The 13576-nt window shown below is 37.9% G+C and overlaps 1 protein-coding gene across 1 annotated transcript in view; it reads left to right on the top strand.

The window, feature by feature from the left end:
- LOC134205551 (protein lozenge-like) overlaps positions 1-11255 on the top strand; it is a 187910-nt gene extending 176655 nt beyond the window's left edge. Inside the window, exons 6-7 of the mRNA XM_062680877.1 lie at positions 9925-10080; positions 10136-11255. Coding sequence (XP_062536861.1) covers positions 9925-10080; positions 10136-10707 — 728 coding nt within the window. The 3' untranslated portion in view covers positions 10708-11255. The remainder of the gene's footprint in view (positions 1-9924; positions 10081-10135) is intronic.
- The last annotated feature ends 2321 nt before the right edge of the window (positions 11256-13576 follow it).

The raw sequence follows: 13576 nt of genomic DNA, 5'->3' as shown, positions 1-13576 counted from the left end.
GTGACATGGTTTCATTTGGCCGTTCTATTTTTCCAAAGGACGATGGTTTTTTTCTAGGGCAAAATGTGTAAGCATTTATCGATAAGATACAGTTCTCAACCATAACCGTTCGGGTTCAACTTGTGAACAATGCCATGCCATATTTTTTCCCATACATTCCATTCCCAATAATGAGATTATCAGTAGAATATGGGAAAATCAAAATAAATTGTATTAAACTGAATATAGTAATGATGCTTCTAAGACAGTCCTGAATTTCCCAATTCAATGTAGGGATTCCAGACATACTAAAGACATTCCAATAAAGAATCTTGGACACCGAAAATAATCATAAAATTCTCAGAGACTTTCGTTAATTTTGAAATCGTGGATTTCGTTGGTTTCAGTAAGGTACACTGGGGGAAGTGGAAAAAGGGGGTAAGTGTAAAAATCGACTTGAAAAATTTCAATTTTACAGATTTTACAGTTTTAACCACACTATAACATTGTGCAAAAATATACTTTAATGCTCACACTAATACTATGTTAAAATCTGTTTTATACATATACCAACACAGTCTCCGCTGGAGCTGTAATTTAATGTTTCGCGAGAAGTTAAGATTTGCATTCATAAAATCAATTCTTACTTGCATAAATTGTTCCTTTTTCCGGTGATTTTGAACCACAGGTGCCCATTATAATACAATTAAACTAGTCACATTTAATTTGTAGTGGTTTTTACCATGAAAGAAAATAATTTAAAGATTTTACACTTACCTGTTACCCTGTTATCGAACACTGCGGGGGGAGCGGAGAATGTTCTGAACAATTTTTTTCTTCCCTCAATGGTTTATTTCGATAGCTGTGAGTCTTAATCTGTTCCTTCTTTGTTATCATTGTGATTTCAGTGGTGATTGGACTAATATAGGGTATCTGTTCCCATATTAATAACAGCCCGTATATTAATCTCAACCGTCGATAAACCAAATAAAAAAATCAATTTAATTACAATTCCTCACATCGTATGTACACAATAATGGATGGAACACATTCTTGAATGTTTGAAATATTATTCAAGATTTTGTTTATGTAATGTTCTAATTCACAAGAATCAAATTATCAAAAAATAAAATGATAAAGCACTTTTTTTCCATTTTCCTACCTCTGAACTGATGGTTTGATGCACTGCTCGATTGCTACTAGCAGATTCATCTGTTTTCACGCCGTTGTTTTCCACTCAATTTCAAGTCAACACAAAAGTATTCTTTCAAAATTCACTTCACAACACATAAAGCACATCACATTTTCACTATAAATATAATTATACTTTAAAAACCAACGCGATTTCCTATAGTTTGATATAGGTTTATTTCGAACAACGTCTAAATTATCCTTGTCCGTATTCCAAACTGTTTACATGGCTTGCCAGGCGGGTGCTAAGGTGTCAAATATTTGTTGCCTCAAATCAAGCGAATGCCGACGGCACTAACACTACGCCGTAGTCTATGAAAAATAAACACTACAGTGAGTGAGAATGTTCTGAAACGCACAAAGTTTGGATAATGCCAGAAACAACTGTTTCTGCTCAGCACAGAATTTTTTCTACCAACATACTTATTTATCTGCATATTTCGCGTACGGAATAAAGTGAAAACACTAAATTTTTTAGATTTGGTGTATTTTTGTTCGTTGCAATCTTTAATTTAACATGTGCTTTCGACACCACTCTCTCTTGTAAAAATGGTAAACAATACAAATTTTCACAAATACCACGACAATTTATGTAAGTATATGAGCATTTTGACATTGGAGTATAAATTTATGCGCCAAATAAGAGGGTACTGTCATACTTGCCAAACTCCATATGAAAAAAAATCGTTGTCCCCCCTCTGTGGCTTGCAGTACTCTCAAGGGTTGCCGACCTAGGTTTATATTTCAAAAATGCTTGAAAGAACTTTCACTGTGAAATTCTACTTTTATGTTTGTAAAATAAGGTATATCGAAAAAATTATCTATTACAAACATAAAATTAAACTGATATGTTGAAAAACTACAACAAAAACTGCAATTTTGTAATTATATTTCAACTCAAATACAAAACATTGACGAATTCGGCATCACTGCAATCATATCGGTACGTATACACACAAGTAATAGTGTGCGTATTTTATGTTGGAAACAGTATTATTGATATAGGTACAAGCATAGGATTAACTGTTTTTGAATGTTATTGAAATAGGTACATGGCGTTGAAATAGGTTTTTTAGCTAAATACTTCTAGAATGTGATAATAATTTCATTTTTGAAGTTGCGAAATTGTTCTCAATTAAAAATTACGTGAGGTGAGCATAATTATTCTCATGTTTCTTGATTATTGGGTGAGAAATCAATGCATTTCATATGCACATTGCCTTATTGTTATTGATATAGGAACAGATACCCTACATAAGAAAATGCCTGATTAATCCACATATCGGTATTGATGCCTTTCACATGTTTTACATATGAAAAAATGTATGAGAAAGATAAAAATAGACAAGTGCATGAAAATAGGTGATAAATTTGTACGTTTATTGCGCACATACAAACAAGCAAACACGCACACACAGACATCATCTCAATTCGTTAAACTGAGTCGATAAGTTTATAACACTGTAAGTCTCATTCTACCTCTAAAAAGTTCATCTTTGGGTCAAACATACAGATTTTACGTACACTTAGTGTTCGAGAAGACAAAACCAGCCATCCCCTAGCTATTCCAACAATTCCTTGGGGATCTAATCCTTTAATGCAATGAAATTATTCAACAAAAGATACTCAGAGCAATTACCGTCTTGATTTTGATCATATATTCATCACAATTGGAGATCGCAGCAAGCTATGCGCGTGGACGGTTGCTTTTAAATTTGCTTTCACGGTTTTTGTTCGTTTTCGCAAGAAATAGATTCGGCTGATGTATATATTTTGCATATGTACTTGAAGAAAAAAGTTTAAGTTATCTGAAGTTTGAGATTTACGAGTTTGGTGACTTTTACTCAAATGTATTCTTATTTGAGCGTGCGAAATCGTTTGTGTAGTTTGAATACGGGGATGTATTTGATGAAAATATGTATGAATGTGTGATAATACCAGGGAAATATGGATCAAAATGAATTGCTCGGAATAGCGCTGGAAGAGTAGTGATTTTTTCGTGGACACTAGTTGTGGTCTTCTCTTTCTCAATTTGGATCAATTTGGTGAGATTGTTTCAATATGTTTTTATATAAATCCAAAACTAAATACGCGCTGTATTTAAAAATCCGGAAGTTTGTTTATTGGATCCTATCCAATTGATAATGGTAGAATAAACAGGCGGGGCTTATTGCAAGTGAAAGTGACCTCGGACTGGACGTGAGTTACCAGGCAGTCTGAAATGGGTCACTGGAGCTGCAGTAGAGCTAACACCTTCTAACTCCCGGGCTAAAGCTGACTTTATTAAAGACAGCTTTCTTCCATAATACCACTGCCGGACAGTGGGGGTTAGATTGAAGACACACACACACACACACACACTCACATATCACTACTCATCACAATTGAAGGTCAATATAACTTGGGTTTTCAACTTACTCCATTCTACTGGGGTAAGTGGGAAAATAACTCCTAAATTTCAAATATGTTTTTAAAAATTTCAAGCGTCTAAAATAGTATGAATTACCGCACAGTTGATGCAAAATAAACTGTTTTTGAGAGCCCATAATGATTGAATGCATTTAGATTATTTAAATTGCTTTTACAATAATTTGAACATGAACTATCGATATTTCCTTTTCCACTTCCCCCAGTGTACCTTAATTCTTTTGAAAATAAACCATCAATTTCTGGACATGATTAAATTCCAAATTAATTTTTGTTTTCATGGGAGTTTCTTTGAAAACGAGCTCGGTGGTCTAGTGACTACCACTTCTGACTTGAAAAGAGATGCAGAAAAGAGAAGTTTTCTGTCGTTCATTTAAACATGATTTGTTTTGGAAATTCATCTAGGATCCCTGGAAGATTTCTCCCGGAGTTCCCCAGAAATCTTTGTGTTCTTTTGAGAATCTTTAGCAGTTCTCCCTCAATAGTTTTAGGATTTCTTCCAGAATCTCTCGGGATTTTTTTTCAATGGAATTGCTCTATAATTTCTTTTCTTTTCGTTTGAAAACTTTGTTTTTTTTTTTCAAAAGAATTCCCCGGATTTTTTCGGATGTTGTTAAAAAAAAATTCTCCCGGACATTCTTCAGAGAAAAAAAACTGTGAAAGCATTCCTGCAGGATTTTGTCAAGAGATTACTGTAGGAAAACTGGTGGAAATTTCAGGAGGATTTTTTCGACTGCAATTATAAATCCCCGAAGGAAATTTTCAGGAGGAAAGTAGTCCAGAAAGAATGACGGTGAAAAAATTTACTACGAAGGGTCTCCTGCCAGCCTTGCGAGCAAATGCGATAAATTGCCCTCATGAGATGGCGAGTTCTATTCCCAATTCGGTCAAGCAGTGGCGCCGGGAGTGGGTGGGGTGGGACAGGTAGGACATGTCCTACACATGAATTTTCCTGGGTGGGACAGTCAAAGCATTGTCCTACCCATGTCTATGGTGAGAACATATGATGTCATTCGATGGTAAGAACTTGTCTGTTAGCAGAAGGTTATTTTAAAGCTAGTCAGAGTCCAAACAATAATCATAGATGTTTTAGGGATCTAAAAACAATAGACTGATTGTTCTTTGTGACCTCAGGCACTTTATAATCCCCAAAGCGCTCAAATATGTCTAAACTTTACTTCTCAGACTCTAAACGTTTTACAGAGGTAAAAGAGAAGTTATTGAAATCTGCGAATATTTTTTTTTAGAAGTCATGAGAAAGTACAATTTTCAGAAGACCACGGGAAAAGTTTTCTTCGAAACTTAATAGATCTATTGAAATTTGAGAAACCAGAAACATACCGAAGTCCGATCTAAATTTGATACGTAAAGGATTCTAACCTCCCGAAGCAGATTTTTTGGCAATCATGCGATTTTTTGGTAGTTTGACTTATATCTAGATCCATAACATTTTCTAAAATCCTAGCAGTTGGCAACATTTGATTATAAAACCATTGAGTATTTTATTCAAATTTCTGTAACCCACGACTTCTTTTTGAAGCTTGTAAAGGGATATTCGATAATCGATAACGGAAAAGCAATATTTGTCCTAAAAATCGAAGAAATTTTCTCAAATTATTTAAATTATCTGGTTGTAAGAACTTTTCAAGTCCTGATTATTTTTAAAATTGATTACATTGTATACATAACTTTCCCATGATGGAATGGATTTAATTTCAACATGGAACAGTTATGCTTGCTTTCAGTGGTAGTACTAAGTATAGTTAGAATGTGCATCGATTCTTCATTCCCAGAATTGTAGCCCAATGCGGAGACAAGCTCAGTGGTCTAGTTGCTATAGTTTCTGCCTATAAGCAGGAGGTCATGGGTTCGATCGCAGGCTTGTCCTTTTCCTATTCTGTATATCTTAGTTCTTTTTGTGTTTCTCGTTCTACCAAAACTATTCCTACCGTTATACAACACTAACAGTTCCATAACCTCCCGTGGCACCGATGAGAGGACATAACTCCTTTCTTAAGTATAGATGTCCCAATTAATAATTCTTTTCCCTCCACCATTCACAAAAACGTGACCAGGGCTGATCTCGACTGTTGAAGAGTGACTTGTTTCCATCCAAGAGATAGTGATTAGTGTTAAGGTGACACGGGAAGCACTAACAATCATCAAATCGTCATCATTTTCATCATTGAATGATTAACTTTTTTTCTACAACAAATATGATTTTGCAGAAGTATCACCCGCGTGTGCTTACTCGCAATCTACATGCTGTTACATTTACAGTTACATTAAACAACTAAAAACCGAAATTCGCCGCTCCAAAGTTGCGAGGTGATAATGCTAGAAAAAGACGAAAGATAGGAGAAATAACACGATGTTTAGTGCCTCCCCGAGTCACCTCAAGTCATAATTTGTATTAACGGATGGAAATGATGCTACTTCCATACAATAGTCTACCCAAGTAACATTTTTAATTTAATAACGATCTTCAAAACCGTAATTTGCTCTTCATGACCTTCATAAAACCAGTATTAAACCAAAATGTTACTAGAGTAGGCTTGTAACACCTGCGAATTTATACGAATCGCTTAATGTTACCTCTAATACCAGACTGTAGCCCAAATCGGCATTTTCCTTTTGTCCTACCCACGACTCGGAACGTGGATGCGCCTCTGCGGTCAAGGATGTTTTCGAGTGGGCTACTTGAGCATACTGCCACTAACCGCAAGTCGAGCACAAGTAGCAAGTAGCTGCAGCATAGTTGTCACACAAAATACATACTCTACTCATGCAAGATGGGCACAGAAAAGCTTTCAATTATTAACTAAGGAAATGCTAATAGAATACAAAGTTGAGCAGCTAGCCAAATAGTTCCAGTTGGAGTGTAGAGCCATTGAAGATGAAGATGGCTACTTTTAGCAATGCCCGGTTAGAACTCAATATATTTACGAAGTCGCTATACCTAAAACATAAACCAACGGTGGGAAGATGAGGCGCTATCCTAAAATAGCAATCGGGAGGGAGCGCTATAATAGGAATAGCGATGAGGACTCCCGTGGAGCTGCTCTTGTAAGCAGGAAAACGTAGAGTCAATTCCAGGTCCGACCTTTTTTTTACTTTGTATTCCTATCTTAGTTCTTTCTGTGTTTCACATTCTACCAAAACGATTCCTATTGTTTAACACTAACAAATCCATTCCGTGCATTCCGTGGCACTTATGGGAGGTCGTAGAGTTCTCTGCATCTCTTTTACGTAGGTGTCCAACTAACCATCCTTCCAGTTCCTCAGTATTTGTAAGGACTTGGCCAGGACAGATCTCAACTATTGAAGAATGCCTTGCTTCCATCTAAGAGATAGTGATTGGTCCCAAATCAATATCTGTGCACAGGTAGTAACGGATGGAAGTGATGCTTCTCTCATACAATAGTCATGGCTTGTACCATCTACGAATTTGTGTGAACTGCTTTAGGACAAGCCTCCCAGAATCCAAAACTAATTTTGCTCGCCGTTCAATACGGAAGCAACGCACAGCTGTCATTTTTATTATTTCGGCTTTGCTGCGTCGCAGCATGCGTGAAAAGGGGCCCCTCAAAAACGCGAGTGAAATTAGCGGAGTGGCGGATTGGAGCATAATACTGACCGAGACCGGATTAAACGATTGCATCGATCCAATCCCAAAAGCTTTTGGAAGTTCGTTAACAGTAAAAGGAAAAACTCATCTATTCCAAAGAATGTGGTGTATGACAACGCTAAAGCGAAAACATCTGCGGAATGTTGTGAACTTTTCGCTAGATTTTTTGAATCCGTATTCAATCAAAGCTCTGCTACCGATGCCGAAGCTGAAGCCGCCTCGCTAGACGTTCCAATGGACTTGATTAGCCTAACAACATTCGTGGTCACCCCTGCAATGGTCATCGCAGCCGCCAAGAAGCTGAAAAGCTATCTGTCTCCGGGTCCAGATAGGATTCCATCTGTTTTATTCTGTCGCTATTCCACTGTTTTTGCCGAGCCCCTCGCTTCTATTTTCTCCCGCTCACTTGATCATTGCATCTTTCCGGAGATTTGGAAGCAATCCTATATGTTTCCTGTGTTCAAAAATGGTGACAGAGGGGAAGTCAGAAACTACAGGCGGATAACTAGCTGCGTCCAAGCTATTCGACATAATCGTTAGTGAGGTGATTCTTAGTAAATCGAAGAATTACATCTCAACAGATCAGCACGGTTTTATGCCAGGAAGGTCGGTAACTACGAACTTGCTAATTTTACTAACAACTGCGTGAATGCCATTGAAAGCAATGCTCAAGTAGATGTTATCTACACCGACTTAAAAGCAGCCTTTAATAAAATCGACCACAGCATGCTGCTGTCCAAACTTTTTCGTCTCGGTAGCTCCACAAAATTTTCATCATGGTTGAGCTCTTACCTAACTGGAAGGAAACTACGAGTGAAAATTGATTTCTGTGTTTCATCGTCCTTCTGTAGTTCTTCTGGTGTACCCCAGGGAAGCAACTTGGGACCATTGTTGTTCACGTTATTCTTCAACGATGTCGCTGCAAAACTTGGACTGGATTGCAAAATCATTTATGCTGACGATCTGAAAATTTATTTGGTGATTCGATCGGCTATCGATTGTCGCCGATTTCAAAGTTTGGTGGATACCTTTTCTGTCTGATGTCATCGGAACCGACTTATTATCAGTATTCCGAAGTGTTCCGTGATGACGTTCCATCGATTGAAGGAGCCAATATTGTTCGATTACCGGATAGACGGCACGATACTTGAAAGAGTTGAGATGGATTCCGATCTTGGAATCAGGCTGAATTCAAAGCTGACATTCAACTCTCATTATACTGCGATTATTTCCAAAGAAAATCGTCAGCTGGGCTTTATTGCTAAAATTGCCAAAGATTTTATCGATCCATATTGCTTCAAGTCTCCGTATTGTGCGCTTGTACGACCTATCCTTGAGACCGCTTCTGTTGTGTGGACGCCAAATGATGTATCGAGGATTAAACGTGTTCAGCGGAGGTTCATTCGGATGTCATTACGCAGTTTGCCTTGGCGTGATCCAATGAACCTTCCAGCATACCCTGAGCGCTGTGAACTGTTTGGTATGAGCACCCTAGAAAGAAGAAGAAGAATGCAGCAGGCAACATTCGTTACCAAGGTACTGAACAACGGAATTGATTCTCCGCAGTTGCTTGCGCTACTGAACTTCCGCGCAATTCAACGTCCTCTCCGGCAATGATCATTGCTACAGAACCGATTCCATCGAACAGCATTCGGCTACAATGAGCCGCTATCGTCGATGATCCGGATATTTAGGTAATTGAAGGAATACGATTTCGATCAAACAACCACTCGCTCAGAAAAATATATTAAGCTCTTTTAGTGGAATGTATTAAACCGTCTAAGACGAATTAAGTACTGTCCATTTAATTCCACTAGTTAATTTTCGTTATCTTTGCAGATACGTATTTCGACCACAACTGTGTGGTCGTCTTCAGTGTCTTGTACTCGACTCTTGAGTCGAGTCGAGTACAAGACACTGAAGACGACCACACAGTTGTGGTCGAAATACGTATCTGCAAAGATAACGAAAAATTAACTAGTGGAAATTAAATGGACAGTACTTAATCTGTCTGAACCACTCGCTTCAAAAATAAGATTTGTCGTTCGTCATTGCTGTAGGAGTAATAATTATTGTTCGTGTGGTATTGCAAAAATGTATATGTTTTTTTATACACATAGTCAGATGGATCAGTTAAATAAATAAATAAATAAATTACGGAAGGCTAGTCCTTAATGCAAATGTCGATGGGGATCATTACGTTCGTTTCCACCAGTTAGGGGAGGGCCACGCCACCCAAACCCCCTGTCCCTTTTGAATACTCTCTTGCATATATCCCGTAAAAGTGAGAATGTTTGTTATCCTCAACATTTGCCATGTTCCCTTCATATTTACATCTATTTTTGGTAGCTACCGACTGGGTTTCACATTCATTATGGTTATAGATATTATGGTTATGGATATAGTATAAAAATGGTTCAATTGTCATGACCATCTCTCGATTTGAAGAATTTTGAGTCACTTCCGTAATGGCTTTTCGTCAAAAATACATTTCGTCCCAAATAATACTCAAAGGAAAGATCACGTCTCAAACTAAAACTTGCAGATTAAACTCGGAAATGGCCATTTAAACTATTTAATTTGCATATGTATCTCTATTTTGTTTCTCTTTCGATTTGCCGCCGTTCTTGTTTAATCGCTCGACGCACGATATCAACAAGGACCACACAAAATAACATTTGTTTTATTCTTATTTTCAGACTATAGTAACGCAACTGACTGGCCAAATGGACTGAACTCTTCTTCAACGGCCGCATATGTTAGCAACTATTCACCAATTCAAACAACTCCTCCTTCGTATGGCGGTTACGAACCCTGTCCGATGGCAGAGCATCCCAATTATAATCTCCCTGCAGGTATGTTGAGACTTGGGTTGCATCAATATAATCCGTCATTAATCGTAATTCGCAGTTCTTCCAGATACCGCCCAAACGTACCAGGATTATTATAGCATTCCACCGGCCACGGGTGCAACCCCTCATCAAGCCATGTCCCATGGCTATGTAGCGAAATCGACTGATCTGGATGCGTCCTACGGTCCGTATAGTCAATGGGCCAACGGATACGGAAGCTACCAGTACAATGCACCCTGCCCACCGCCTTTGCCACCTCCACAACCGCAGTACCCATCCACGGCGCCCGCCATGGTGCTTTGCCCGCAAATGTTCAGCACAGTGAATCAGAATCAAATTCACGTGCACCTGCACGGGACGGGCAGTGAGAAGTTGGAACAGTACCTGGGCACGGAAAACGGATTCAGCATCAATTCGATCTCCTCCGGTGGCATAAGGCCATCGGTACCGGGGATTGAGATTGGCATCGGGACCCACGAGAGTAGCTTAGTTAGTAACGATGGCAGCCACCAAGCGCAACAATCACAACAGCAGCCTCCACAGCATTCAGCCGGCGAAGTCAGCGAACAGCAGGACACCCGGGAAGAGTCGGTGACTGGTGATCCCAGCAGTGTTTGGCGACCTTACTGATGTTACGAGTTTTAAAAGCAAGTTGAACTTGAACGTACGACGATGCTTTATGGAGATTTGCTGGAAGCACAACAGAGGCACATAGACCAACCAATCGCTCAATTCTTTTATCCCGAATATGAGAATCGTACTCTCTATCTTAATGTAGTTAATTTAGATCAATGAATGTTTATTATAAAAATAATGTCGTCAGATAGTTGTAATATGTTTACAAAAATTATTGTAGATTATGTTATTCTCAGAAATGTTACGTTCGATTACGCACAGACAAGATTTCAAAAATGCATTTAGAAAACAACATTGAAGCTCCTGAGCAGATGATGTAATAATTCAAAAGTTCCAAATAAGTTGTCTTGTATTATACAGAAACTGAACAAATAATGATTTGAGACCGGAAATGAAAATGGATTCCAAATGGCATGAGAATGCTACTTCGATATTTAGGAACCGATGCTTCTAGTTTTTTCTGTTATTGTAGAAATCAATCCCATAACTTAAGTAAATAAACTCGTTGTTTTTTGCTCGGGGTAACGCAAAATAATCGTTAAATGGAAATATGAATGATAATATTTTAATTCCGAACAAGTAGTTATCCTTATTTATCCGAAAAGAGAAAAACATATTGATGCCTATTGAAATAAATGTGTATATCCCGGCATAACCTTTGAAACCCCTTGGCCGATTTCAATGGAATGTGGAGCATGGATCTCTAAGGGATTATTAATATGAGGATGGAGAAAGTTATGAAAAGTTATAGTGAGAAAAAAAGGGATACAAGATACGACCGCCAGACGTAAAACTGATTGTCAGATAATTATTTTGCTTATTGCTTTTTTCTACACCTCCTCTTAACTCTTAAGCGATGCTTAACCATACGCTTAAACCTGGTTTAAGCACTAAGCCTAGGTGAAGAAATCGGCCCTTAGAGTGATTGAAGTTTTGAGATTTTCGCTCCCCTATGCTTGAACGATAACATTTGCTGTTTTGATGAACCTCCTAAATTTTTAACTGAATTGGTTGTATTGTAACAGAGTACGAGCAGTTTGAAGTTTGTATGGAAATTACTATAGAAATCGCCCCGTATGTGAAAGATCGTTTCGTGGAGCGGCCCATTAACTATTTAGGGGGAGATCCCCCAGCGCTGGACACCTCCCAATACCGGACACTTCTTAAAGCGAGGCACTTGCAGAGGTCCCTCCTTCATCTTCTTCTTCTTATTGGTATTACACTGGGACATTACCGCCTCGCTGCTTAGTGTTCATTTAGCACTTCAACAGTTGTTAACCGCGAGGTTTCTAAGGCAAGTTACCATTTTTGCATTCGTATATCATGAGGCTAACACAACACGATGATACTTTTATGCCCAGGGAAGTCGAGATAATTTTCAAGCCGAAAATTATCTAGACCGGCACCGGGAATCGAACCCAGCCACCCTCAGCATGGTCTTGCTTTATAGTCGGGCATCTTACCGCTAGGCTAAGGAGCGCCCCTACTTCATCTGATTTGCATTGAATCAACAATATTAAAATCAATCTAATTCATTCTGATTATGTGGAGATGGTCCATGCTAACTATATCTATAAGGTACACTGGGGGAAGTGGAAAAAGGGGGTAAGTGTAAAAAGCGACTCGAAAAATTGGAATTGTACATACTTTACAGTTTTTACCACATCATAACATTATGCAAGAATATACTTTGATGCTCACACTAATACTATGTTGAAATTTATATAATACATACACTAACGCGGTTAACGCTGGAACTGTAATTTTAGGTTTCGCGAAAAGTTGATTTTTGCATTCATAAAATCAATTCCTATTTGCACCAATTGTCATTTTTTTCAAGTGAATTTATATCACAGGTGACCGTTACAATACAATTAAACTAATCCCATTCAATTGGTAGTGGTTTGTACCAAGAAAGCAAATAATTCAAAGATTTTACACTTACCCCAGGTATCAAACACTGCGAGGAAGTGGATAATGTTCTAATTACGCAATTTTTTTCTTCCCTCCAGGGCTTATTTCGATAGCTGTGAATCTTAATATATTCCTTCTTTGTTATCATTGCGATTACAGTGGTGATTGGACTAATATAAATGAGAAAATGGCTGATTAATCCACCTATCGGTATTAATGCCTTTCACATGTTTTACATATGAAAACAATGTATAAGAAAGTTAAAAATAGCACTGATAGGTAAATATATTGTATAATTTACATTCATTTTTATTCATAACAAGTTTCGCCATTGAATGCAATTTTTTTGCGAACAAATTGGTTAAGGACAAGACATTAAGAATAGCTGATAAATTTCTACGTGCTTTGCGCACACACATACATACAAATACGCACATACAGACATCATCTCAATTCGTTAAAATTAGTTGATTAGTTTATAACCCTGTAAGTCCCATTTTTCCTCTAAAAAGTTTGTCTTTGGGGCGAACATATAGATTTTACCTACACTTAGTGTTCGAGAAGGCCAAACCAGCCCTCCCCTAGCTATTACGAGAATTCCTTGAGGATATATTCCGTTAAGATGATGAAATTATTCCACAAAACATACTCAGAGCAATTATCGTATTGATTTTAGTTATATGTAACTACTCATCACTATGGAAGGTCAAGGTAACATGGGTTTTCCACTTACCCCATCCCACTAGGGTAAGTGGAAAAACAACTCCTAATTTTAAAATCTATTTCCATAAATTTCAAGCGACCAAAATGGTATTAATTACCGCACAGTTGGTGCAAAATTGACTGTTTTTGATAGCCCATTTTGATTGAACTCATTTAGATCATTTAAACTGGTTTTACACTAATTCAAACATGCACTATCGATTTTTCCTTTTCCACTTCCCCCAGT

Source organism: Armigeres subalbatus, chromosome 1 (genome assembly GCF_024139115.2).
Source record: "Armigeres subalbatus isolate Guangzhou_Male chromosome 1, GZ_Asu_2, whole genome shotgun sequence".
In the NCBI taxonomy this organism is placed as follows: domain Eukaryota; kingdom Metazoa; phylum Arthropoda; class Insecta; order Diptera; family Culicidae; genus Armigeres; species Armigeres subalbatus.
The sequence above is the reverse complement of the archived record's forward strand: the minus strand, read 5'-3'. Positions and strand labels throughout refer to the sequence as shown.